At 44.6% G+C, this 25,090-nt stretch overlaps 1 protein-coding gene across 1 annotated transcript in view; it reads right to left on the bottom strand.

Moving 5' to 3' along the window:
• Nucleotides 1-494: 494 nt before the first annotated feature.
• Nucleotides 495-25,090, bottom strand: part of CREB3L1 (cAMP responsive element binding protein 3 like 1) — a 127,275-nt gene continuing 102,679 nt past the window's right edge. Inside the window, exons 7-12 of the mRNA XM_084850402.1 lie at nt 23,425-23,483; nt 19,618-19,686; nt 10,965-11,064; nt 8,717-8,837; nt 4,168-4,435; nt 495-2,633 (exon numbers count right to left, since the gene is read on the bottom strand). Coding sequence (XP_084706528.1) covers nt 2,597-2,633; nt 4,168-4,435; nt 8,717-8,837; nt 10,965-11,064; nt 19,618-19,686; nt 23,425-23,483 — 654 coding nt within the window. The 3' untranslated portion in view covers nt 495-2,596. The remainder of the gene's footprint in view (nt 2,634-4,167; nt 4,436-8,716; nt 8,838-10,964; nt 11,065-19,617; nt 19,687-23,424; nt 23,484-25,090) is intronic.

Below are 25,090 nucleotides of genomic sequence, written 5' to 3' on the forward strand. Positions count from 1 at the left end.
ACCCAGCACTAGCTGGAGTTTGCTGGTGAAATGGGATGAAAGGCCCCTCACCCTTTGCCAGAACCATCACTGCTCTGTGCAGCATGGTAGTACAGCTGTCACAGGCACCGACTGATGACGATACGCCCCCCACTACTGCCTGTGCCTGCCCAAATTTTGGCAGAGCTGCTAGGCTAAAAAAGGTTTCATTTTCTCTTTTAAAAAATCCAGGATGCAAGCTTCCTTGAAATCCATGTGCATTCAGGTAGCCGTTAAAGAGAAAACAGAGAATCCAAGCCAGCTTTCCTTTTCTCCCATTGCAATGCCCTCCTATTTCAGAACATTTTCTACTATGTTATTTAAAAAAAAAATATTTCCTTTCTTCTGGCAGTAGAGAGCAAATATTTTGTTTTTAAAAGCCAATATGCTTTTCTCCTGGCAGCAAGAATAGTCCCACAAACCTTCTTCTCCATTGTTTATTTTATTATATTAATTATAATTATTATATTATTTTTCCAGGCAATTGCTGCAGGATTGAGATTACTGCAATGATAAGAGGGAAGCTGCTGCCATTATTCCTCAGTAATAAAGTTTCTGTACAGGCCCTTTGAGAAGCAGTATCAGCTGAGCTTGGGGACCTCTGTGCATGTTGTGAGAGCATAGCTTTTATTCAGCTGGTGATGGCAGGGCTGCTCTTTTACAAACATTAACTAAATTAATGACCTCTCAATTAAATAACAAACAATCTGAACAACAGAGCTGATGCTGCATCTTTTTTTTTAATTTTGCTGCTTGAAAGCGATTGCAGAGCTAACAGGAGGAAAACTGTGATATATTAAAGAGAGGGGAAAAAACAACCAAGGCAAACATCAGCTGCTAGACTAAGAGGAAACAGCACCTTGCAAAGAGAGGAAGTTCATAGAGGCCAAGCCCGCAATAACTCTTAATAAAATACAATACAGAAAATAGGATCTGAGAGTCTCCAAAATACAATATCTTAAGGGATTGGCAATAATACAAAATAAGGTTCATTATGTACAAACAATTTCTGCTTTTGGTCTCTGTACAACAGTATGAACTCGAGGCACGCATGGACTATGCCCAGTAGAATTTCTGGCTAATGACATAGATGAAAAGATGTGCACTAACTGAACAGTGGTTCTTTGTGCTGGCTTTGGGTTGGGAGAGGGGTGTTTTTGGAGTGGGGGGAGCTGCAGTGGTATGTGTTGGTCCCGCTGGACTTTATTGGAGAAGAATTGCTCTGAAGGATCTCTCCATTCCTATGTATTTGTGGAAGTGGAAACCATAGCCAAAGCCTGCTCAACTTTACATCTGGCACCAAGAAACATGAAAAGAAGGGGTGGGGGCAGAGAACACGTGTACATCCCAGCCATCTCTGCCTAATCTTCTGCACATCGATAAGGAACATTTGTGGACATGGCCTGACAGATACCTTTCTTCAGCTGACATGGAGGCCCATCCAGTTTGCAGTCTCATGTTTTAAAAGAGGAAATATACGAGGAAAGAAGGAGCTCATTGAGGCTGCTTGTTTGGAGAAAATGAATTTTTAAAAAAACTGTAAGGAAGGAGAGTTTAAAAAAAAACCCTGAAAGGAGATGTACAGTGAATCCAAATTCCATAAGCAAGGACCTGTGAGCCATCCCTGATTCCTGGAACAGCTTTGGGGTTGAATTGTGCCCAATATTTTCAGATTAGAAAGAATATGCATTTCTTTTTGCTGTTCTGAGGAGAGAATGGGCTTCAAAACAATATCAGACAAAACAAGAGTCAATGTTTTGGACCAGAGGATAGGATAGACTAATCTTATGGTAGTTACACTTTAATGAAAAGTAAATACCATTGAGTTCAATGAGATTTACTTCCAGGTGCATTTGTATGGGATTGCAGCCATAATCACCATAGCAGGATTGATTTTATGGATTATGATTTGTGAACTTTATTTATTCTTATTGTTTGATGAGAAAAAAACACACTTCCTTTGAAAACTATTTTTTCCTCTCATCGCAATGTGTTCTTGTGTGTCTGCCTGTGTTTTCTCTACATCTTGTTTGTTTATGTAACTCTGTGTGTGTCTGTGTGTGGGGGGGAACTAATGCAAAAATTAAAACAGTATCTGACAAGGTAGAAATTACTCTTTCCTGACACAGAGACAGACTGGGGATCATTTTCTTTATATAGTACAGTTTTAGAACTGTGTGCTAAGAAGTTGATAACTTTTGGTGGCAGCTTGCAGAGGAAAGAACAGAACCAGTGGCCATGGTAATCACGAGTGGGGATAAATGAGAGGGTGGAGGCTTCTGTCTATGTTGCCAGGTGCTATCCCTGATTATGGTGATCACTGACAGAAAGATCTGTATTGGACACTGGTGCCCAATGGATGAGTGGGTAAGAAGCTGAACTCAAGGCCAATCTGGAGATGTCTAAACGGAGAATCCTCCCCCACTTACAGTACAATCCTATGCATGTTTATTCAGACGTAAGTCCCACTGGGCTCAGTGGGCCTTACTCCCAGATAAGTGTGCACAGGACTGCAGCCTTAAATCACGCAGTTAGGAAAGAATCCTGCATCCAGACGGAAGAGGCCCTGAGGCAGCTGCTACAAGTATTCAGCTGTATCACTGGAGGTTCTGTCTCTGCAGAAAAAGAAAAAAGAAAACAAAATAATCCGTCAGCCATTTTGTCACCTGCTGCCTCTCCCGACTGCAGGCTCAGTCCTCTGATGACTGCTCTGATGCCTCTTCTATAATCCTTCCTTCCATTTTTTCAGGGTGGTTAGTTAGGTTCCTCTGAAGACTTTTCTATTCCCTTATTTCCCACTGTCCTAGGTCACACTGATCTTCAGATGGAAAGTGCTTTAACTGTCACAGTCTCTGTCACCAATTGGGTGAGGTAGGAGTCTCTCAGTCTGCACTGTAGCTGGGCGGTAGAGCACAGGCTGTGCAGGCAGAAGGTCCCAGGTTCAATCCCTGGTGTTTCTAGTTTAAAAAAGGAACATGTAGAAGGTGATGGGAAAGGTCTCTGCTGGCAACCCTGGAGAGCCACTGCCAGTCTGAACTATAGGGACAAATAATTGGACCTGGTATAAGATCCCTGTGATCTCCAGTAGACAAAAATTATGATCTACCCCGAAACAACCAGGGTTCCTTGGGGGAGCCTGATCAATCCAATTTAAAAGAGATTAAAGTCACAGCATACGTTTAGTTGATCAACATGTCCTTGACAGTAAGAGGCAGGATTGGTCTCTGCTATTGGAGGCTTCCATGGGCCACAGAGCTATCTTCCCTGAGATCTGGAGGGTGAATCAGGTCGTTTAGACTTATTGATGCCAACTGAAAGGATGCCACAGACCTTAATGACTAGCACATTTATTGTAGCGTGAGCTTTTGTGGACTACAGCGTATGCCATAATCAATTTGTTAGTCTTCAAGGTGCCACAGGACTGTCTGTTGTTTTTGCTGTAACAGACTAATACTGCTAGAGGGGGAAAATACCCTGGTCTGCTCTTGTGCTTGAACAGTAGCTTAATTGACAGAAATCTGCAATGAAGGTTCTGATGGCACTGAAATAAGCATTATCAGCTGTTGATGCCTGCAGATCTGTTAAGAGCACAGGAATAGAGGTTGGTTAAAAGTTGACAACCCTATTTAGAACCAATGTCAGCCTTCCCCAGCTTGGTGCTGTCCAGATGTTTCCGACTTAAACTCCCATCAGACTCAGCCAGCATGACCAATGATCAGGACTTCTGGGAGTTGCAGTCCAAAATGTGTGGAGGGCAGCAGGCTGAGGAAGGCTAACCTATGCTGAGTACAAACAAACTGGAAAGCATCCACTAGAAATCCACAAAGAGAAACATCTCAGGATGCTAGAAAAATTGCTTCCTTAAGAAACCCAAAGTGTTTTGGCCCAGACCTTCTTTAGAGCCTTCCTCAGGGGCTATACAACAAGCAGTACATTTAATTAAATTTCTCACATACATTTGCTTTATGTAAGGAATCTGTATTGTCTGTTTTATAGCCCCTGAAGAAGGCCCCAAAGAAAATCTGGGTCAAAATGTGTTGGGCTTCCTTAAGAATAAAGCCACTTTTCTACCAGCCTGAGACATGACCTACACCAAGACAGAAGGCTTGGTACAAGCTGGAGGGAGAGGAAAGTCCCATGTCTGCTTACCGCTCATGGAATCGCTCCTTGGGGTGACTGAGAGCTGAGCTGGTCCGGTTCTGATCTGGCCCCTCCTGGCGGGGTTTGTTCAGATATTTGGCTGTTTCGTGGGCCACAGCCAAGGGACTGTGCGCATACTCCAGAGGTTGTTCCTCCTCCTCACCAGGCCTCTTTTCAGCCTCCCACTTTTCAGGAGGCTCCACAGAGATGAAGGAGCTGTAGCCCTCCTCTAAGGAGCCCCCGTGCTCATCGTAGAACAGAAGGCTCCGTGACTGAACTGCAAAGAGGAGAGCTCCGTTAAGCGCTGAGCGCACAACTCCATGATGCTGACAGGGTTCCCCAACCCCCTGCCATGTGCTAACACATATGTACCCACACATGAGGTACAAAGACATCCGGATTACCTGACATAAATGTATTACAGGACTCTGCATTCCCCCTCCCCCACCTTTTGCTCTTAACAGCTACCTAGCAGGCAGAAATTCAGGAGGCAAGGCAGTCCTCTGCTGCATCTACATGTCATATACGAACTTACCTAATTTGCACCTCTCTAACCAATAGGTGAACCAAAATGAGCTTATGCTTGGAAATTCACACTTTAATGAATTTTGCAATACAGTTCTCCACTCAGAAGAAGATGTACAAAAATGCGTACGTTAGGAGAAAGTATTCATGCAAAAACCCCATACATTATGGAAACATGCACACAAAAATGCATATATTTGTGGAAATTCCAGACAAAAATACATTATACTAGAGAAACCCGCTTGCCAAAAAAGTGTACATTTAAAAAAGTGTGCACAAAAATGTGCCTATTAAAAAATCTGTGCAAATCATGCATATATTAGGAGAAATGCATATACATTTTCATGCTGTCTTCTTACCAAAAAGTAAATAAATAAACCATACCCTGATGCGGAACCAGGCCAAAACAAATGAAAGGTTTGAAAATGAGAAACAGAGCTGGATCAAAATGGACAGATTCACCCATCCCTAGGGCAGATTACTTTGTTTGTGCCAAGGATGTCCAGACAGGGATAGAACCTTTGATAATAAGGCCCTGTGCCTTTAAGGAACAAGTAACCCCCTCCCTCTGCATGCAAATTCCCTGCATATACCTTGTCAAAATGCTAGGAAATCTCTAGGTGCTGGGCTGACTCACAGTAGACGCTGGTATCTAACAACATGCTCAGAGAATGGACTAAACCAGCCTCCCCCAACAGAACAGCAAACATGTGTCCACTACGAACAGATTGTCCACTCATAAAGAACGTATGCTGAGAACATACGTGTGTTTTATTCTGAATTAGTTGTGTTATACTGGAGAACGGAAAAGGGACCACTTGCCTGTATTTCCTGAGGTTGCTGTAGCATTGCCTTCCCCCACCTGGTGCCCTCCAGGTGTGTTAGACTGCAATAACCATGCTGGCTGGGAGTGATGGGAGCTGCAATCCAACACATCTGGAGGACACCAGGTGGGGGAAGGCTGGTCTAAACTACACAATGCAGCTCCATCCCTAAATCTAGACACAGCTGTGTCTGGCCAGTGCTTGACTGGCAATCCAATATATGTTGCTCCAGCCTATTTAAAGGAAGGGTGGGACAGAAAAGCAATGAAAAACAGAAGTCCCATAAAACAGAGGCTTTAAAGCAGACCATGTCCCTCCTGCTCAAGGCCCTTAAAACAGCCCGTCTGTTCTATAAGAGAGAAAGAGAGAGCTATTATGCCTGCTTTCAAGGCTTTCAGTTGGTCTGGCTGCCCAGTGAGACAGAAGTGTGTCAGAGGTCCATCTGCACATTGCAGCAGCCTCCATGTGAGGGTGGGGTCCAGCCCATAAACCACACGTGTGTGGTTGTGATGTCTCAGCTTCTTCAAAACAGCCCATCTGCCTATGGGCCTATATAGGTAGCAATAAATATGTAGCACTTGCTGTTAGGGGGATGTATGGGGGATTTTAGATTCCTCCCATTCCAGAATGCTGGCTCAAGTGGGATGCAAAAACTCTTGGGCCTAGCTCTCCCAGACAGCAGATGGGTTGGTAAACCACGTAGGATGGCCATGTGTCCTCATACAGAGGACAATCCTCTGTTTCAAGCGGTGCCAGAGGACTGCCCTCTGAAGGCGTCCTCTGTTTGAAGGGTCATCCTGTTCAATTCTCTTCTCAAGATAAAGGACCATAAAAACTGTTGTCGATCAAAAGCACCAGGCCAGTCTTCCACACTATGGTGAGATGACCTGTATTATTATTTAAATTATAACAATTATTTCTAAAGTTGTATATGCAATTATACACAAATGTGTATCCTGTTTTGTCCTCTATCTTGGTGATGCATTTCCTCTTTTCTGGCAATTCATAAGTGGCCACCCTATAAACCAGTGTTTGGACAGTACCATTTCAGACTGCAGATGGGAGTTCACAAGATGAAATGCCCCTTATGTATTTATTACAGATTTATCCCATCCTTCTTCCAAGGAGTGACAGGCAGCATATAAGATTTTTCTCTGCCATGTTAATCTCACAATGACCCTGTGAGGTATCTTGGGCTGAGAGATAGTGACTGGCCCAAAGTTTTGCACTGAGGTTCGTGGCTGAGTACGGACTGAAACCAAGCTCTTCCCTGTGCTAGTCTGACACTCTAGCCACACTGGCTTTCCCCTTCGCACAAGGGGATTTCCTCTTCACACAAACAGAAGATTTGATGTCGTGGAGACTTGAGCATATCTTCTGAATATAGGAAGGCCCAGGTTCAACCCCTGGCATCTCCGGGTAAAAGGTTCAGGTGATAGAGGGAAATTCTACCTGGAACTCTGGTCAGATGCTGCCAGTCAGGGTAGACCAGAGTAGACCAAACACCAGCTAGAAAGAAGGAGCTAGTTCTCATAGAAAGCAGTCAAGGTGATAAACTTGTGTGACCTGTACTATGTTAGACTGCAGGTGGGGGTTTACGTAATGGGATGTTCCCCCAACATTAAACATAAATCCTGTCCATAGAGAACTAGCATGTCAGGGAGAAGCATAAGATCCATACATGTAACAGGTAGATGCCAAAGCGGTGATCCACTGATTAGGCATTTTGTGGTGGTGCCCACAGCAGTTTCTCCAATTCCATAATGTGGCCACCAGTCCAAATGGTTTGGGGATCATTGCACTGGTGTGTTGTTGTTTTTAAAAGGATCAGATTTGTTCACTGAAAATGAGAATATCGGCTTCAGGATAGCCACATCTATATGTATGGTGCATCTAAACTTTAAACTGCTTGGAGCTAGGAGCAGATGTGGAGGGCAAAAGTGGGGTAGCCACTTTCACATCACTCACCAAAAAGATGAAATGTGTCATCAAAAAAGGAGGACAAAAGAGGACACAGATTTGCATAAATTTGCCCATGCTAATTTACATGTAGAGATGCAAATTGAGAATTACTATAATTTAAACAGAAATACAATACATCTCACTAAACTGGAGAAGACAGTGACCAGGTGACCAGTGTGCCTTCTCAGTCTCCCACCCAGGAGGTGGTTAACTCTTGATGGGCAACTTCAAGGCCCCTGATCTCTTTTCACATAGTTCTTTGTCTTTAAACCAGAGATGGACCGGTGAGCCCTTCAGACAGAGGATGCTTTCAAATAGAGGACCATGCTCTGTAAATTCTGTTCCATTACAGACTTCCTGAAGCATCCAGACCTGGTCACTTCTGGACACAAGACACTGAGAAATATTCTTAGTCTTTCCCAGAAGTGTGGTAGCATTTTCACACATGACACTAGAAGTGCGTTTTGTTTTCCCTGCATCAGCTTTTTTAATTGGCACTGCTCCTGAGCCGCTCAGAGCAGCCTGACAATGAACAAATGAACTGGGAGATCACACATTTATTTGAAACATGCTTTGGGGTTTTATCTTGCCGGGTCAAGGAGATCTCCCAGTGAATTTGTTCACTTCTTCCCATGGTGGGAGAAGCTGGGGAGGAAGCATCTGAGCCTAGGGAAAAGAAGGAGGATCAATCACTGGAGAGACAAGGAGACCTTACTGCATAGGGCCATGAAAAGAATAAACTGGACCCAACAGGAAAAGTTATCTGGAAAAGAAGGGTAACGTATCATTGTAATCGAATTACGCATCTCTCTGTAAATAAAATGAAAGACACGGACAAAACTTTGGTGGAGTTATCCTTGGGTGACGGACTGACGGAGAGTGACGGACTGGGAGCCGGGAGATCCGGGTTCTAGTCCCCACTTGGCCATGGAAGCTTACTGGGTGACTTTGGGCCAGTCACAGACTCTCAGCCCAACCTACCTCACAGGGTTGTTGTTGTGAGGATACAATGGTGAGGAGGAGGATAATGTAAGCCGCCTTGAGTTCCTTGCAAGAGGGAGAAAGGCGGGGTATAAATGCAATAAATAAATAAATAAATAAATAAATAAATAAATAAATAAATTGGGATACAAGGGTAATTTGCACTATATTCAGGAAATGTTAAGGCAGACCCAGTAGTGGCTTGATGCTGTTCTGGCTCTTCAAGAGCTTTGTACTAAGAAAGAATGAGATCATATTTGACTCACTTTTACTGGTTGTGTAAATGTCTGGCGTTGGAGCAGTTTTGACTGTCTGTGATGTTGCAGAGAATTCTGGGAGACACGGCATCATGGAGCCCAGAACCAGAACAAAGCACAAAACTAGGACCTGTGGAGAGGAGACACGGTAGAAATAGTCAATGCAGCCAACTAGCAGAAAGGACGTGGGTGTGTGCATGTGTTCATACTGGGCAACTGAGGTGAAAAGTGAATGTGTGTGGGGAGAACAGCAAGTAATCACAGTGCTTTTGAAATATCAGTAGAATTCAGTTAGTGGGTTCATGTTTAGTTTAATATTTACTTAGACATGTATAGTTATTCCACGAGAATTCTAAAGAGCAGTTATAATTGTACCCAAACAAAACCATCTGCCCTCTGAACATTAGTGTTAAACACATTCAAGTATTATTTACTTACTCCATTTGTATCCTGCCATTCCTTCAAGAGCCCAATGCAATGTACATTGTTCTCACCCCCACCCCACCCCTCCTCACAACAACCCTCTGTCTAACAGCTGCACAACAGGCAGAAGATACAATGATGGAAGAAGCTTCACCTGCTGAATTTATGCCCATCGTGAAGTTTTTAAAGTTATGGGACCTCTGCCAGAAAAGTAAGAGGGAACCCTAGGTTCATAATGCACTAACAAAACAATCCTACCTGTCATTGGAGTGGTGGAACTCCAACACTGGAGGCTCAGAAGAATTCAAAGCCCTGTTGGGCTCATGCCAGCAAGGCAAGAGTGGGGGGAAGCAGCACTCTCCCCATCTCTGCTTTTTAATGGATTTATTAATTTTATGAATTTTAGTGGTTTCAATGGGAGGGAATTAATCTATGCCAGCTGCAGAGCCTCATTTCCAGTTGAAGAACTAGCCTTAGAGGTTTCTGCAGGAGCCAGGAAGGGGATTACAAGGTTGGATCTCACCCTCAGAGGGCAGGCCTCTCTTTCCACCCTGAGAGGGGGGATCTGACATATCCTATGGCCCCTGGGATGCCCTCCCAGCGACCACAGGATTGCAGCGTCAATGCATTTAATTTAGGCAGACATAATAGTCAAAAGGTTCTGTACAGAGTGTGGTGCTTAGCAGCAGGAAAAAAATGGGATTCTGGCACCACCGCTCAAATAATATACTAATATTTTGTTACTTTTTATATTATCAGTAGCTCAGAGAAAATGAATCTGAAGCTGTCCTCAATTTTATTCGAGAATGAAAATACAGATAATTAAGCTTTTAATGAGGCCAACACACATACAGAGCTGGTACAGAAACTGTATTATTGTATTATTTATTTTACCTGGAACTTACTTATGCACCTTGCTGTGACAAGCTATCAGCTAGAAGCTTAATGACAGCACCAGCATGAGACATTTTCATACCTGAGGTGAAAAGTCATAGTAACATATATTTTTTTTAAACATTGTCGGATCTTTTTTGGCAAAAAAATAAAAATAAAAATTACACATAGAGGTGAAAGTTAGACGCAGGAAAATGCCACCTCCTGTGGAATCTGCCATCTTTAACAAGTATTCTATGTCAGTTCATGATATGGCCAGCCCTGCTTAGTGGGATTCTAGGATTACATATTAATGGATAGCAAGAGTAGTCCAAGTTGCATTAGTGGGGATTAAAAAGTAATATGAATACAAATCTTCTTGATATAGGGGATGTCAGATCTTACTGGGGGGGGGGGGGGCATTGCCCTCTAAGCAACTCAAAGCTATTCTTGCATTGCAACATGTGATATTAGGCCTTGTCAAACAGACTGCTTGGTGCATCTAATTCTTCCTCTAATTTTATGATCCTCTGAGTGGGCTAAAATTAGGCACCACAGCAAACCAGTGCATACAGTATCGGAGCTCTCCTTACTAGATGCAGGTTCAAAGTTAGGGTTGCTACCAAACTCCAGGCAGGTTTATGTAACACCACTGCGTTCCAGATATTCGCATGCATGTGTACTGCAATCACAGTTGCGCTACATCATGAAAGTGATATTCTATTGTAGAGAACAAAGCCCACGATACCATAATTGCAGCATGTGTGTGGAGGCCTGTATAACTTTACAGACAGAAAAAGAAGGCGTGGCAAAGGGAATCAGACAGAATCTGCAGAAGCACCACCTTTACTAGCTATTAAAATAAATACTGCAAATCCTGGGAAGGGAATGAGATACATGAACACAAAGCAATCGGGCTCAGGACTAAGAAAATAAGGAATGGATAACATACAGATCTTACCATCAGGCAGGTCCCTGTTTGTGTGGAAGCCATCTTGTATGGCCTCGAAACTTTCCCTGCCACTAGCGCCTGCAGCTTTTGTAACTGTTGGAGGAGAGTCCTGGGAAAGAACAGTTTTTGAAAAAGAAAAACTTTCAGTAGAAAACTTTTTTTTAATTAGGAAAAGGGAGCAAGAACAAAATAAAACCCAATACATTAAAAATTCAGAAAATAATACTTTTAGATTGATTCTCCAGTACAGGGATACCATATGCACTATATATTTTAAGATATAAAGTGTAAAAGTGAATTAAACCTTCTTTGGATGGTGGAAGACCTCAGTAGAATCCTATATACACAAGGCACGCAAATAGGATGCTTCCTTAGCTAACACTAAATTTGTACAGATTATTTAATATTTAATATGATGGCATTTGGTGGCATATGGTGGGGGGGTTAATGTTAGTTGTTTTATCAGGTCCCTGTAGTTTATTAATTGCTTTTAGCTGTTTATGTTTTATCATGTTGCATTTTAGGGTTTTGATTTTTGTGAACTGCCTAAAGAGCTTTGGTTAATGGATGGTATAGAAATATAATAAATTAATGAATAATAATAAATGAATGAATAAATTAGAGCTCCGGCTATTGGGCAGTATAGAACTGTAACAAACGAACAAGTAAAAGAATGCAGGACCTATCTTGGGAACTGCTTTGCCATGTTAGGTAGGGTTCATACACTGTCAGTGGTAGGTAAATGATTGCTTGCTTGCTTGCTTATTTATTTATTACATTTCTATACCATCCAATAGCCGAAGCTCTCTGGGCAGTTCACAACAATAAAATTAAAATGTTAATTTAATGTCTTTGGGGTTTATTGCTGGAAAACCTTCAGTAGGCTGTAGGTTTAATGCTGCATTTGTCCACTTGATGCTGTCTTAAAAAAGAATGGTGTCCCGGGCAGTTTGAGGATGTGATATAATCACTCCCGCTTACAGTGATTTAGAGCTCGACTGGAGTATGTAGAGCTGGGGGAACAGTTTCAGCAGAACTACTTTGAGGCACAGAGACAAGTATTACCAGGGGAGGAAGGGAGAGTTAGGGGAAGAAGGATCTAGGGCTTCTTCACACAGAGCTTTTATCCTGCTACTGAGATGGCTCTGTCTCGGAAGTTTGTGGGCTCTTTAGATGATGCCGTGAACCTCCTGGGCATCTCCTGCCATTTCCCCCAGCCTATCCCGTGTTTTCCTGAAATGCAAAAAATGTGGTATTTTTTCCAGCCCACAGAACAGGAGCGCCATGACCTCCCCGTGAAATTCTCCAACAGCAGAAGAAACCGCAGTGTCTGGTTGGCTGTGGGCTGCACTCTCTCTGTGCCTGCCATGTAAATGCTTGAGCACATTTCTGGATTGGAGGTAAAAGAGGTTATGCCTCCCTGCAACGAAGGGAAACAGATCTGATCCTCACCCCCCCCCCCCAATTTCAGAATCAATGTCCTCTGTTGATTCTGACCACCCCATTAAGTTCAGAGGGGCTTACTCCCAAGTAAGTGTGCTGACGGTTACAGACTTACAGTGCGATCTTATGCCTACTCAGAAGCAAGTCCCATTAAGTTCAACGGGGCTTACTTCGAAGCAAGTGTGCCAAGGGTTGCAGAGTTACAGCACAATCTTATGTCTACTCAGAAGTGTAAGTTGTAGCTTTCCTGGGGGCTGTGAGGAAACAGTACAGCACAAGTTAAGAGATGAAAACAAGACTCCCCCCCCCCCCGCTCCTTTGCACACATGCCAGGGAGGGAGGGAGGCGCTCCTTTGATTCCCTCCACCTTTAAGGTTGCTAGAAGGGCTTCCAACTTCCCTTCTGCTGCGGAGGAGTGGAGGGACAGGCGGAGCCATCAAGCATGTTACAGGAACCAATGATCAGCCTTCCATCGTGCAGCCATGAAAAGGTATAGAGCGGAGGGAAGCACTATGAGAGATGCCTGTATACAGGGCCAGTCTAAATCCCAGAAAGGATCCGGAATCAAAAGGATCGGTCTGTAGTGAGATAAAATGCCAGGTGTGAAGAGAGCCCTAGTCTCCCCGAATACAGCCAACAGTACAGGAAATGAAGAATTCGGAAGGAAGAGGGATACACAGCAGTTCGTGCATTGTCCAGCAGATGGCAGGCATCAACCATTAACCTACCAGAGAGAAGCACTAAGCCATTGAAAAGCAGAGAATATGCTTGACACTTCTCTGGTCTCTAGGGAGCAACATCTAACCAGAAAGACAGGCTCTGAACCTGCCGTTAGGCAACCAGAGGAAATGAATGTGACAAAGAGCCTTCGAATGAGGGCAGAGACGGCAGAAAGGCCCCCCAAAAGCTCAAATGTCAGGTCAAGTGTGCTGGTAAGACTAAGTGAGGAGATGGATAGGTTCTGGACATAATAGGGTCACAGAATACAGCTTTCCCTATTTGGCTGAAGTCTCTCAGACTCAAGGAACCTCTGTTCCAACTGGAAGAGCCAGGCAGGGGAGCGCTTCAGGCTGTGGACACTGGAGCATTAAGCAAGCAATGCTGAATGCTTCTCAAGAGGTTAATCAGGAGGGCCCTGCTTTATCCCTGTACTGTTCACACACGTACCCTGGTGCTGTCCCTCCACACCCTGCCCCGTCTCCCATCCTCAAAAATGGTCACATGGTCACTGAATGGCCACACGGGGGACACCTCAGAGTTCTTTGTGGCTCGGGTTCCTAGAGGGCAAGTAGCCAGACCTGTAGTTAATAAAGGGGTGCTGGAAAGGGAAGGCCAGTGCCTGTGCTTGTGTGATGTTCATGTAAGCACTACAGGAGGTAGCGCATGGATCCTTTAGGCCTGATGTAATTACTGGTGTGAGCCTGGCCTGCAGGCCAGGAAGGAAAATAAAGTGAAAGCAGAGCACAGTAGCCTAGCGTACAGCAGGAGGATGTGAAGGCGTTGTCCCCAAACCTGCTGTCATTACCCATGTTTTATGAGCTGATGTTTTGCTTTGCTTTGGCCCTTCATGGGAGGCTAGGCAAACTCCAGGTCCTTCCTGCTGTTTTCTCCCATTGCTACATGAAGTGGATATTTGTCTCTGCTCCATAAGCATCGAAGGAAACAAATTCCTTGGGCAGAGATGCTGCCAGATGGGAAGAATGGGGCCCCATGGATCATGAAGGCAGAGGTCCAGCTCGTGGTAAGAGGATAGCTGCTCTTTGTTATGGCAACTGTGGTGCCTTGGATGGGGACGGGGAGGAGGCAATAGGCCCTAACCAGAGCCTAACGGAGACAGACCTTCCTTGGGGAGAATAGAGGATAAGAGCACAGGCTGGTGTCAGTCAGGAAAAGACCGTCTTCTTAGATGATCAGACTTTGTGTCTGGGGCCATTCTATTTCCTGCATATTTGTACACATGTTTATTCTTTGCTAACAGGCCTTCCATAACAGCCCCCCTATAACTACTCCCCAAATAGCTACTGTGCCCTTTCCTAGGTGATTCATGCCTCTCGACAGCATTCTTTTCTCATCAAAGAACATAGGAAAGAGTCCGATTTAATATAATCAGAGACCAAGGCCTCAACAACTCAGACAGCACAGAAGGCCTGGGAAGAAGTAGGGTTTTCCCACAGTTCCCTGTTCCTTCAGGGATCTCTCAGGCTCTGATTGGCTCCGGACTTGACTGGTTCTGTCCTCTCTCTACCTTCTGGTGGTGCTATAAAGCCAGATCTTTGGGGGCAGACATTCAAGGCACCACTCAGCAGAATGAGGAGGAGGACCCCCAAACACAGGAGGGCTGGCACACCACATTTTAAGGTAAGTGAAGTACAATGCATTGCCATCTAGAGCAGGAGTGGGAAACATATAGTCCTCCGGATGTTACGGCCTATAACTCCCGTCATCCCCCTCCACTGGCTATGCTGGCTAAGGCTGACAGGAACTGTAAGCCAAAACATCTGGACAGCCACAAGTTGCTCACCCCAGATCAAAAGAGAGCTCCCCTCACCCCATGAAGTCCAGAGTCTAAAATTACATAACTGAGGGTGCAATCCTACGTATGTTTAGACAGAAAAAAGTCCTACAAGTCTCAGCATTTCTCAGCCAGCCATGGCTAGCTGGGGAATGATGGGAGTTGTAAGACTTTTCTGTCTAAACATACATAGGATTGCACCCTGAATCACTGAACTCTTCCAAGAGGTCAGCTTCTAACCTGCACATTCTGCTGGTGACCTTTAGCGAGCGAATCAGACTGACTCCCTTCAACTGAGACCCATTTGATCTTCTTTCTTCTGTTCTTTGAATCCTATTCTCCCTCAGCTGTTCTTTGCCCTCAACAACAGACCACTTCCCTGGATGATGACTCCAAATTATACCCACAGCATTGATCATCACCTTGACCCTAGAAACTGATCGCAGCTGACAGCCAGTTGGGCCCATGGCCAAGTAGAGTGCTGACAGAGAGCCAGGTCTCCTGAGAACCAGAAGAAATGGTCAACTTCAGAGTCGCTCTGGAGGCAACTTCAGCAGTGGAGTTTGAGTACTAGAGTTAGGATCCACTGAGATGAGAAGGAGGACGTTTGCCTATATTCCAACTGAATTGGGGATGTGTGACCTGAGTACTCCCAGCAGCTGAGTGGGCGGGAAGCTTCAGTCTGTTTTGCGCCTCCCAGCTGAGCAGAGCAGAGCAAGCTGCTCCAGCTGGTCCAGGGACTACAGAAGCAAGCAAGCTCCCAGAGAGCGAGCGACCACAGCGAGCGACCAGGGGGAGCAAACAGGAGTTGGCCAGGGGAGTTGCAGTGGTAGAAGAGACAAAGGAGACAAAGGAGACAGAGGCAAAGAGGTAAGTGGGCTGCAGGAAGCCCAGGGGGCAGCCCTTTATCCTTCTGAGTGCCTGTGAGCTCACCAGGTGCTTCTGAGAGCTCCAACTGAATTGGGTGTGTGTGGCCTGAGTACTCCCAGCAGCTGAGTGGGCGGGAAGCTTCAGTCTGTTTCCCGCCTCCCAGCTGAGCAGAGCAGAGCAGAGCAGAGCAAGCTGCTCCAGCTGGTCCAGGGGCTATACAAGGAAGCAACTCCCAGAGAGCAAGATATCTGGGTGAGTGAACAGGGAGAGCAAACAGGAGTTGGCCAGGGGAGTTCAGCAGGGGAGGTCAAGGGGGAGGCTCCTAACTTTTTTTTTTTCATTTTTTCATTTTATTTTTTAACTAACTTTTTTTCATTTATTTGTCTTGTAACACACACTTCCACACCAGTGGGACTCTGCTTTTAAGCTCTACTGAGTAGAGGAGCAGGCACAGGCTAGTCTAGAACAATCACAAAGCTAGACACAAAAAGGGAAAAGAGGCAATGGAAGGACAAGACTCTCCAGTGGTGGTGACTTGCAAGGTGTGTGCAATGTTTGTTTTCTTGCCTGAGAACAACATGGCCTACACCTGCAACAAGTGCAGGTTGATCACGCTGCTGGAAGAAAAAGTAAGTGGACTGGAGCGGTGACTGTCGACCCTCCAGGGAATAAGAGAACACAAAGAGTTCTTGGACAGAATGGGGGAACTACAGCAGCAAAGGGAAGACCAGAAGCTTGAAGAGCAACAGCAAGATGAGGCAGTGGGAAATGCTGAGGTGAAGAAAAATGGAGTAGAGGATACTCCTTGGAAAAGGGTGACAGTTAGGAGAAGAAGAACTGGACACCACTCTGCACCAGTGGAAGCAGTGGAGCTGTGGAACAGATTCCAGGTACTTGAGGATGAGACTGGAGGACAGCCTGCAGAGGAAGAATCACAGGGGAACCTACATGAGAGGGAGCAAGAGGCTGAAGGTCAGTCAAACAGAGGCGATGAAACCCAGGCCTACAACAACAAGAAGAGAAGAGTGGTAGTAGTGGAAGACTCCTTGCTGCGTGGGATTGAGACCCAAGTATGTTGTGAAGACCCGTGGCCTCGCCAGGTATGTTGTCTCCCGGGAGGACGGATTAGAGACGTGACTGAAAGGTTGCCTGCACTCAGAAAGCCCATTGACAGGTATCCCTTTCTTCTCATCCATGTGGAACATATGATACTGCCAAGTGGAGCTATGAAGAGATCACGTCAGACTCTGAAGCTTTGGGAAGGAAACTCAAGAACTTTGGGGCCCCGATAGTCTTCTCATCCATCCTTCCAGTAGTTAGAAGAGGGATAGAAAGGGAACGAAAAATACTCCGGGTGAATGACTGGCTACGAAGGTGGTGCCGACGAGAGAGATTTGGATTCTGGGACCATGGGCTATACTTCCTGGAAGATGGGCTGTTGGCAAGGGACGGGTTGCACCTCACAAAGGATGGGAAGAATGTGTTTGGCCACAGCATGACAAACTTCATCAGGAGGGCGTTAAACTGAATCCTACGGGGAAAGGAGATGTAAATTTGGGGGTAACAATGGACGTAGGCGCATATACTGCAATGGAGAGAACAGCTCTGATAGCGCCCAATAATAGTCTTCAGACACATGTAGGAAGAAAGCCAGACTATGAAGCACATGGTCTTCGATTGTTGTTGTTCAGTCGTTCAGTCGTGTCCGACTCTTCGTGACCCCATGGACCATAGCACACCAGGCCTTCCTGTCCTGCGCTCTCTCCCGGAGTGTGCTCTATATACTAATGCCCAGAGTATGGGAAACAAACAGAACAAACTTGAACTCTTAATACAGGAGGGAAATTATGACTTGATAGGTATAACTGAGACTTGGTGGGATGACTCTCATGATGACTGGAATACAGCAACTGAAGGATATAACTTGTTCAAAAAGAACAGGAGGAACAGAAAGGGAGGTGGGGTTGCACTGTATGTGAAAAATACATATCTCTGCCCAGAAATACAGGAGGAGGAGCTTGGTAGCCCCATCGAGAGCATCTGGATCAAAATAAATGGAGCAAAGAATAAAAGTAACCTGGTGGTCAGAGTCTACCACCGGCCACCCAATTAAGGAGAAGACGAGGATGAAACTTTTGAAAAGCAAATAGCCAATGTTTTAAGGAAGCATGATGTAGTAGTAATGGGGGACTTCAATTTCCCTGATATTTGTTGGGAGACAAATTCTGCAAAACATGGCCCCTCCAGGAAATTCCTGACTTGTGTGGCAGATAACTTCCTCCTACAGAAAGTAGAGGAAGGAACCAGAGGATCAGCTATCCTTGACTTGATCCTAACCAACAGAGATAACTTAGTGGATCAAGTAGCAGTTACAGGAACTCTGGGGGAAAGCGACCATGTTGTACTTGAGTTCTTGGTTCTAAGGGAAACAAAAGCCGAGTGTAGTCAAACGCGTACCCTGGATTTTAGGAAAGCTGATTTTAATAAACTCAGAACAATGATCAGTAAGGTCCCATGGCAAGTGACGCTAATGAGAAAAGGAGTCCAAGATGGGTGGGAGCTTTTAAAAGAGGAAATTCTCAAGGCACAATTACAAACAATTCCAACAAGACGAAAAGGTGGAAGACAAAAGAAGAAGCCAATGTGACTTCACAAGAAGCTTAGGGATGACCTGGAAACAAAAAAGGATACATATAGGAAGTGGAAAGAAGGCCAAGTAATAAAGGAAGAGTATAGGCAGGTAGCACAGAATTGCAGGGATGGTGTCAGGAAGGCTAAAGCTGAGAACGAGCTGAGGTTAGCGAGGGATGCTAAAAACAACAAAAAGGCTTTCTCCAGCTACGTGCATAGTAAAAGGCAGAGGAAAGAAATGGTTGTTCAGCTATTAAATAAGGATGGCAAAATGATAACAGATGACAAAGAAAAGGCAGAGGTGCTCAATTCCTACTTTGGCTCAGTCTTCTCCCAAAAGATGGTCTATGACAAATTAAAATGCCTGGATAAAAAGATACGTCTTAAGTACTAGTTCCCCTCTACTCAGCACTGGTTAGGCCTCATCTGGAGTGCTGTGTCCAGTTCTGGGCACCACACTCTAAGAAAGATGCAGACAAACTGAAGAGGGTTCAGAGGAGGGCAACAAAGATGATCAGGGGACTGGAAACAAAGCCCTATGAAGAGAGACTGAAAGAACTGGGCATGTTAAACCTTGAGAAGAGAAGACTGAGGGGAGATATGATAGCGCTCTTCAAGTACTTGAAAAGTTGTCACAGAGAGGAAGGCCAGGATCTCTTCTTGATCATCCCAGAGTGCAGGACATGGAATAATGGGCTCAGGTTACAGGAAGCCAGATTCCGGCTGAACATTAGGACAAACTTCCTGACTATTAGAGCAATACGACAATGGAACCAATTACCTAGGGAGGTGGTGGGCTCTCCCACACTGGAGGCGTTCAAGACGAGGCTGGACAGCCATCTGTCAGGGATGCTCTGACTTGGATTCCTGCATTGAGAAGGGGTTGGACTTGATGGCCTTGTAGGCCCCTTCCAACCCTTCTATTCTATGATTCTATGATCCTCCCACCACCATCACTACCACCATTTCTCCAAGAAAAGTTCTTTCCTGGCTGTCCCAACACAAACATTCCTCATTTGCTAATCAAACCCAGCTGACTGGCTGCTGTTGCTACTGGAGAAAAAATCAAGGCTTGCAAAGTAGCCCAAAGTCCACCAAGACATGTGTGTGTGTGGGGAGAATCTTCTCTTTTTGTTCCCAGGATTCCCCTGACCTCCCTGCTTGGCTGCATCCTTCAGTCAAAGATCAAATGTGGATTCTCCTCACCTGTTTGCATTTTCTAACGTCTCCACTTTTTTCCACAGTTCATTGTTCTCAGATGTATATGTTTCAACCCTGGAGAAATGAAAACAAGGCCCCGTTACAGGAAACCATGAACATGATGGTCACCCACATCCAGAATCTGGTTCCTAAGGACTAAACTGGAAGTGATGTTCATTGTGTGAATGCAGTTAACGTGGATGTTTTTGTTCTGTAAATAGCAGCTGTGGGGAAGCCAAAGTTGCCTCAGGACTGTGCAGGGTGGGGAGGGGGAGGATATCTCTTTTTCTCCCTGCTGCAGCTCTGACATTAAGGGTTCCTCAGGCTTCCCCAGGGCTGCTATTGACATAAGAAAAATGTACATGTTAATCGCAGTCAGGGAATTGGCATCACATCTAGTTTGGCCTTAAGCTCTTAAGATTGTTACCTGCCTGGAAAAAACATGTCTGGTCTGCCCTAGGAGATACATGTTTAAAAGTGGCATAGCTCTGTAGCTGAAAATGCAGAAATCTGGACTATGGATCTGTATATATTTTAAAGGTGATTTCTATGCCACTCTACAATTTGAAAATGTTCAGGGTGGTTCCCAAAATTGCATTAAAATTCAAATAATAACAAAATTAAAACAACACACAAAACAATAATTAACAGCAAGATCAAGGTGTATTCTTGTGGTTCTTCCATAATGCCCACTGTGCAAAATATGTAGCAAGAAACTCTAATTTGCTGTTATTATCTCCTATATAGCATTTTTCTGCGTACAAAATTCTTTACATTTGTTATTACATTCACTTTCACTAAAGACCAGGGAAGTAGGCTAGGCTAAGAAGAAGACCAGTGGCTCAAAGCCATTCAATAAGCTCCATGGACAAACGAAACCTATTATCTCATTCACTGATGAGGTTCATCATGAGGATCAAGGATGCAGTAGAACATCCACAAATAATAGCGTATCTGACAGCAACACTGATAGCTCACCCACCAAGAAATTCCATTCATGGAAACAAGGACCTAAGGAATGTGTGTGCTGTAACAACCCTGGCTTTTCTTCCATCTTTACTCAGCTATTTGCAGTGCTTGAGAAACCACATTTGTAAGCTCAAGAGTTTTTGAACAGGCCTGTGGGAACAGTCGCTCCCCTCTCATATTCATGTTTCATTTACATAATGGTTACATGGTGAAATTGCCAATTTTAAGCTACGTTACTGCAGACACATCTTTTCCCATATTTATTAGAGTTATAGCCTACTCTCTGGGAAACTGGGGGACCTCATGAACCATAAACAAAGAGTCTTGTGGCACCTGGAAGACTTAACAAATTTGTTATGGCATAAGCCAGACTTTCCCAACCTGGTGTCCTCCAGATGTGTTGGACTATAGCTCCCATAATCCCCAGACAAACATGGCCAATGTGTCCATGATGGTTGGTATCCATGATGGGAGCTGTAGTCCAACACATTTGGAGGACACCAGGTTGGGATATGCTTTCATGGACTAGAGTCCATTAGATGCATAAAGTGTTATCCTTAGATACAAATATGTGTATGTGTGTGTATGTATACACACATACAGACATACATACACATGGTTGGATGGTGGGAACTAAACAGTGAGGTCAAAGGGAAACGAAATGCAGAAAATACGAACAGTGATAATAACTTTCCATCCAAAACCTTGCCAACAGCATGAATCTTACTTAAACGCTCTTTGTAATAAAGACAGAAACAAAAACTCCCCACCCCTGTCTTTAAGAAAGGGGCAGCCTTGTACATCGAGGCCTACATGTGACCTGAAGCATCATTCCCCTGCCTCATGGCATGGGGCAAGTCCTCCTACTAATCCAATTAGACATTTGTCCAGTCTAGCTTTAAAAGATCTCTGGCATGAAGACTCTCTACAAACTTCCAAAGGTTAAAGCAGATGTGACATGCTTACATGAGAAGTCCATGATCAGGATCTATTGCAGATTTTGTTGGGTTTTTGTAACTCATCAACAACCCCATTTGAATGCTTCAAAGATGGGGAAGTAGCTAATAACAGCTGTGGCTGCGTGGTAGTGGTGGGGATTTAGAATGAAGAAATGGCACTCATGAAATGGCATCGAGGAGGAAAGCCTCCCTGCACCACCACTTCCCTAATCTTTAAAACAGCTGTGTTGCGTGCCAATTCTTCTTTATTTCTTTTTTTAAGATCATGGATCCCCCATGTCACATCTACTTTGGCTCTGAAAAGTCCTGTTCCACTCCTATAGTCAGAAAGCTCTTTCTAATAAACAACCTCAGTCTTTTTGGCTACCATTTAAACCCATTATTCCTTACCTCCAAGTCAACAGCACACATGAGAAAAAAAAACCCTGACCCCCATTCTCCTAAAGGCAAACTTCACATAGCCAATCTATTAGACGCTGAAATAATCTGCCCATGATAAACTACACTGTTTGATACAAAGTAACTTGCTATGTGTCATATTTTTCATAACTCTATTAGAGCAGAAATACGGAGGACAAAGGACAGAGTGGGGGAAGCAAAGGAGATTTCGGGCGCAATCCTATTCAGATAGGCAGCCACCTCCGAACTCGGAGGCAACTGCCTATCCAATGAAGGGCAGGAGAAGCACAGAGGGGATCGTTCCCTCCGCACTTCTCCTGCACTGCATTTTCAGCTAGATAGCTGATTGCGGCTGTCTAGCCGCGGGAGGGCAGAGCATGGGAGGAGGCTGCTGTATGACACATTGGATGTGTCATACAGGCATTTCCACCCTCCCCACCCCGAACGCCTATCGGGAATGCCCCTTTTTGGCCGCTCCGCACTCCTCTTGCGAGCACGGAGCATGGGGTTGTTCTGTGCTGCCTCTGAGGCAGCGCAGAGGTGCAGGGAGGTCAGTTCTCCAGGAACCAACCTCAGAGTGCGGGCTCCGAGGTCAGTTCCCAGAAAACCAGATATCCTATGGCCATCTAGCCACTGTCTAGCGGCCACAGGATTGCTCCCTCCACAGAGTTAGATTTAGCATGGATGAATTGTGTTCATGGTAATACTTGTGTCTGTGATAGTAAGTAACCTAGTGATATGGATGTTATGCATAAGAAGGAGCATTTCCATTGGCAGTAATTGAGCCAAAGGGGAAGGGACTTGGCCGATGTGTGACTTTTGGAAGAGGTTCATCATACTGGAGGTAGGGATATATTTGTCTGTGTCAATTTCACATGTATTCAATCATAAGTCCATTCCTTCTAAGCTCCACATCACTCTGGAAATCTTTAGTTTTTAATGAAACACACAATGGGCAGTATCCAACGGCATCATTCCACAAACTCAAATAGCGCTAGTGGAGCTCTGCTGAATCATTCTGTTGTGCAAGCATTTATGCATTACACTTGCACAACCACACTTGTGCAAACATAACTTTAGTTGGGTTCTCCTCTTGCTCATAGTTCGGAACCTAATTTCCGCTGGCACAGCATCATTTGCGCTAGAGGAATGAAGCAATTAGATACTGCCCATTAATTCGCATTTATTTTTGTACACATCTTCCCCTAATATATGCATTTTGTACTCAATTTTTTAGCCACGAACTACATTAGAAAATTGGGAGAAATGCAGAATCCAAAGGACAACTCTGATCTGATCTGCATATTAGCCTGGGAAGTGCGAATCAGGTTGGTTTGCTTAAAATGCAGACCAGACAAAATTCCCCCAGCATCCCTAACTGGAGGTACATTAATCTTCAATGTACAGTCAAGTGCAAGAGAAACCAGTGACCTTGCTAGTCCAGAATTAACACAGTGTGGCTGCTCAAGGACAAGAATCTACTCACTTTTTCTCCAAACACTCCACATATTCTTTCTTCTTCCTACGACTCTCCTGTGCAGAAATCTGAGAAATGCAAACATAAGCAGAACTAATGTGACACAAACACACCCGTTACGAACAATTCCCATATTGTCCTTCTAAAGGTCAAACTAAACGTGATCCAGGAGACTGTGAACAGGATCTTCCACATTTTTTGAAAGGAACTGCACAGGGGCCCAGTAAAGATCAGGAGCACTGCATTCAGAGAGGTTCACACTTCCCTTCCATCAAGGATCTGCTGTTTCCCTTTTCTCATCTAGCAGCTTCAAAGGGTTGTGATTTAAACTGGGCGAACAGCATGGGAGGAAAGGGTTAAAGCCTCTCAGCACCATGGCCTCAATCTAATATGGCTCCCCTGCTGCTCTTTTCAATTTAAGCAAACAAAAGCCATGGGAGATCCCATTCTTGGATTTTTCTGTGTGATGTCCTTTTGGGGCCATGGGCACATTTGGCAATTTGGGCACCATCACAAAATGGCTACCATGGAAAGCACGGCAAAGGACAAATAACCTGTCTGAAAGACTGTGTACCTGGCAGAGGTGGGGTCCAAGCCCCAACACACTGAACACCTTTCAACTCACAATTTTCAGTGCCAACAGAAACAGCAGTCCCTGCTGCCAGTAAGAAAATGTGTTAATAAAAAAAAGTGGGAGGGGTAGGTGGGTGCCAAGAAAGGTGTCTGGGAGCGCACTGGTGCCCACAGGCATGTTGCCTACCCATGCACTACATATTCCTCAGAGCCTTTTCACATTTTCCAATATCAACGGGGACAAGAACCAGGTAGAAGTTGTGCTTCTTTCTGCACTTCTTCTACATTACATACACTTTGCCTTCACAGGGAGATCTATGCGCTCTGCAATGCGCTCTATGTGGGGCTGTCTTTGAAGACAGTTCAGAAGCTGCAGCTTGTGCAAAATGCAGCAGCCAGACTGATAACGGGGACTAGAAGCTCTGAACATATAAGACCGATTCTGGCCTGCTTGCACTGGCTGCCTATATGCTTCCAAGCCCAATTCAAAGTGCTGGTTTTGACCTAGGCAGCCTTACATGGCTCACAACCAAAGTACCTGACAGAACGCCTCTCCCGGCATACACTATGCTCTGCATCTAAGGCCCTCCTCCAGGAGGCTCCTCCGAGGGAGGGTCTGAGGATGTCAACAATGGAGAGGGCCTTATTGGTGGTGGCTTCCCATTTATGGAATAATCTCCCTGATGATGGCACCAACATAGTCATCTTTTCGGCGCCAGGTTAAAACTGCCCTCTTCTCTCAGGCATTTGGCAGCGTAAAATGAGTCTCTTGATTGTCTCTAGCTGATTGTTTTCAATTGTTTTAGATACATGTTGTTGTGTGTGCTATTTGTTCTATGTCATTACATGAATTGGTTTTATATTTTATATGATGTATTTTAATGGTTTTTAATTTTTGTGAACCATCCAGAGAGCTTCGGCTATGAGGCAGTATAGAAATATAATAAATGAATGAAATGAATGAATGAATGAATAATAAGAATGTTATATCCACTCTGCTACTTTTGCAGTCACAGAGATTTACAGAACATACATTAAAAAGTGTTATGCACTTAACATACATTTTATGTCCATTGTCTAGGAAACAAACTCCTACTGTCTT

This window comes from Heloderma suspectum, chromosome 1 (genome assembly GCF_057233095.1).
Source record: "Heloderma suspectum isolate Gila_16-S chromosome 1, 16-S_ref, whole genome shotgun sequence".
Lineage (NCBI taxonomy): Eukaryota > Metazoa > Chordata > Lepidosauria > Squamata > Helodermatidae > Heloderma > Heloderma suspectum.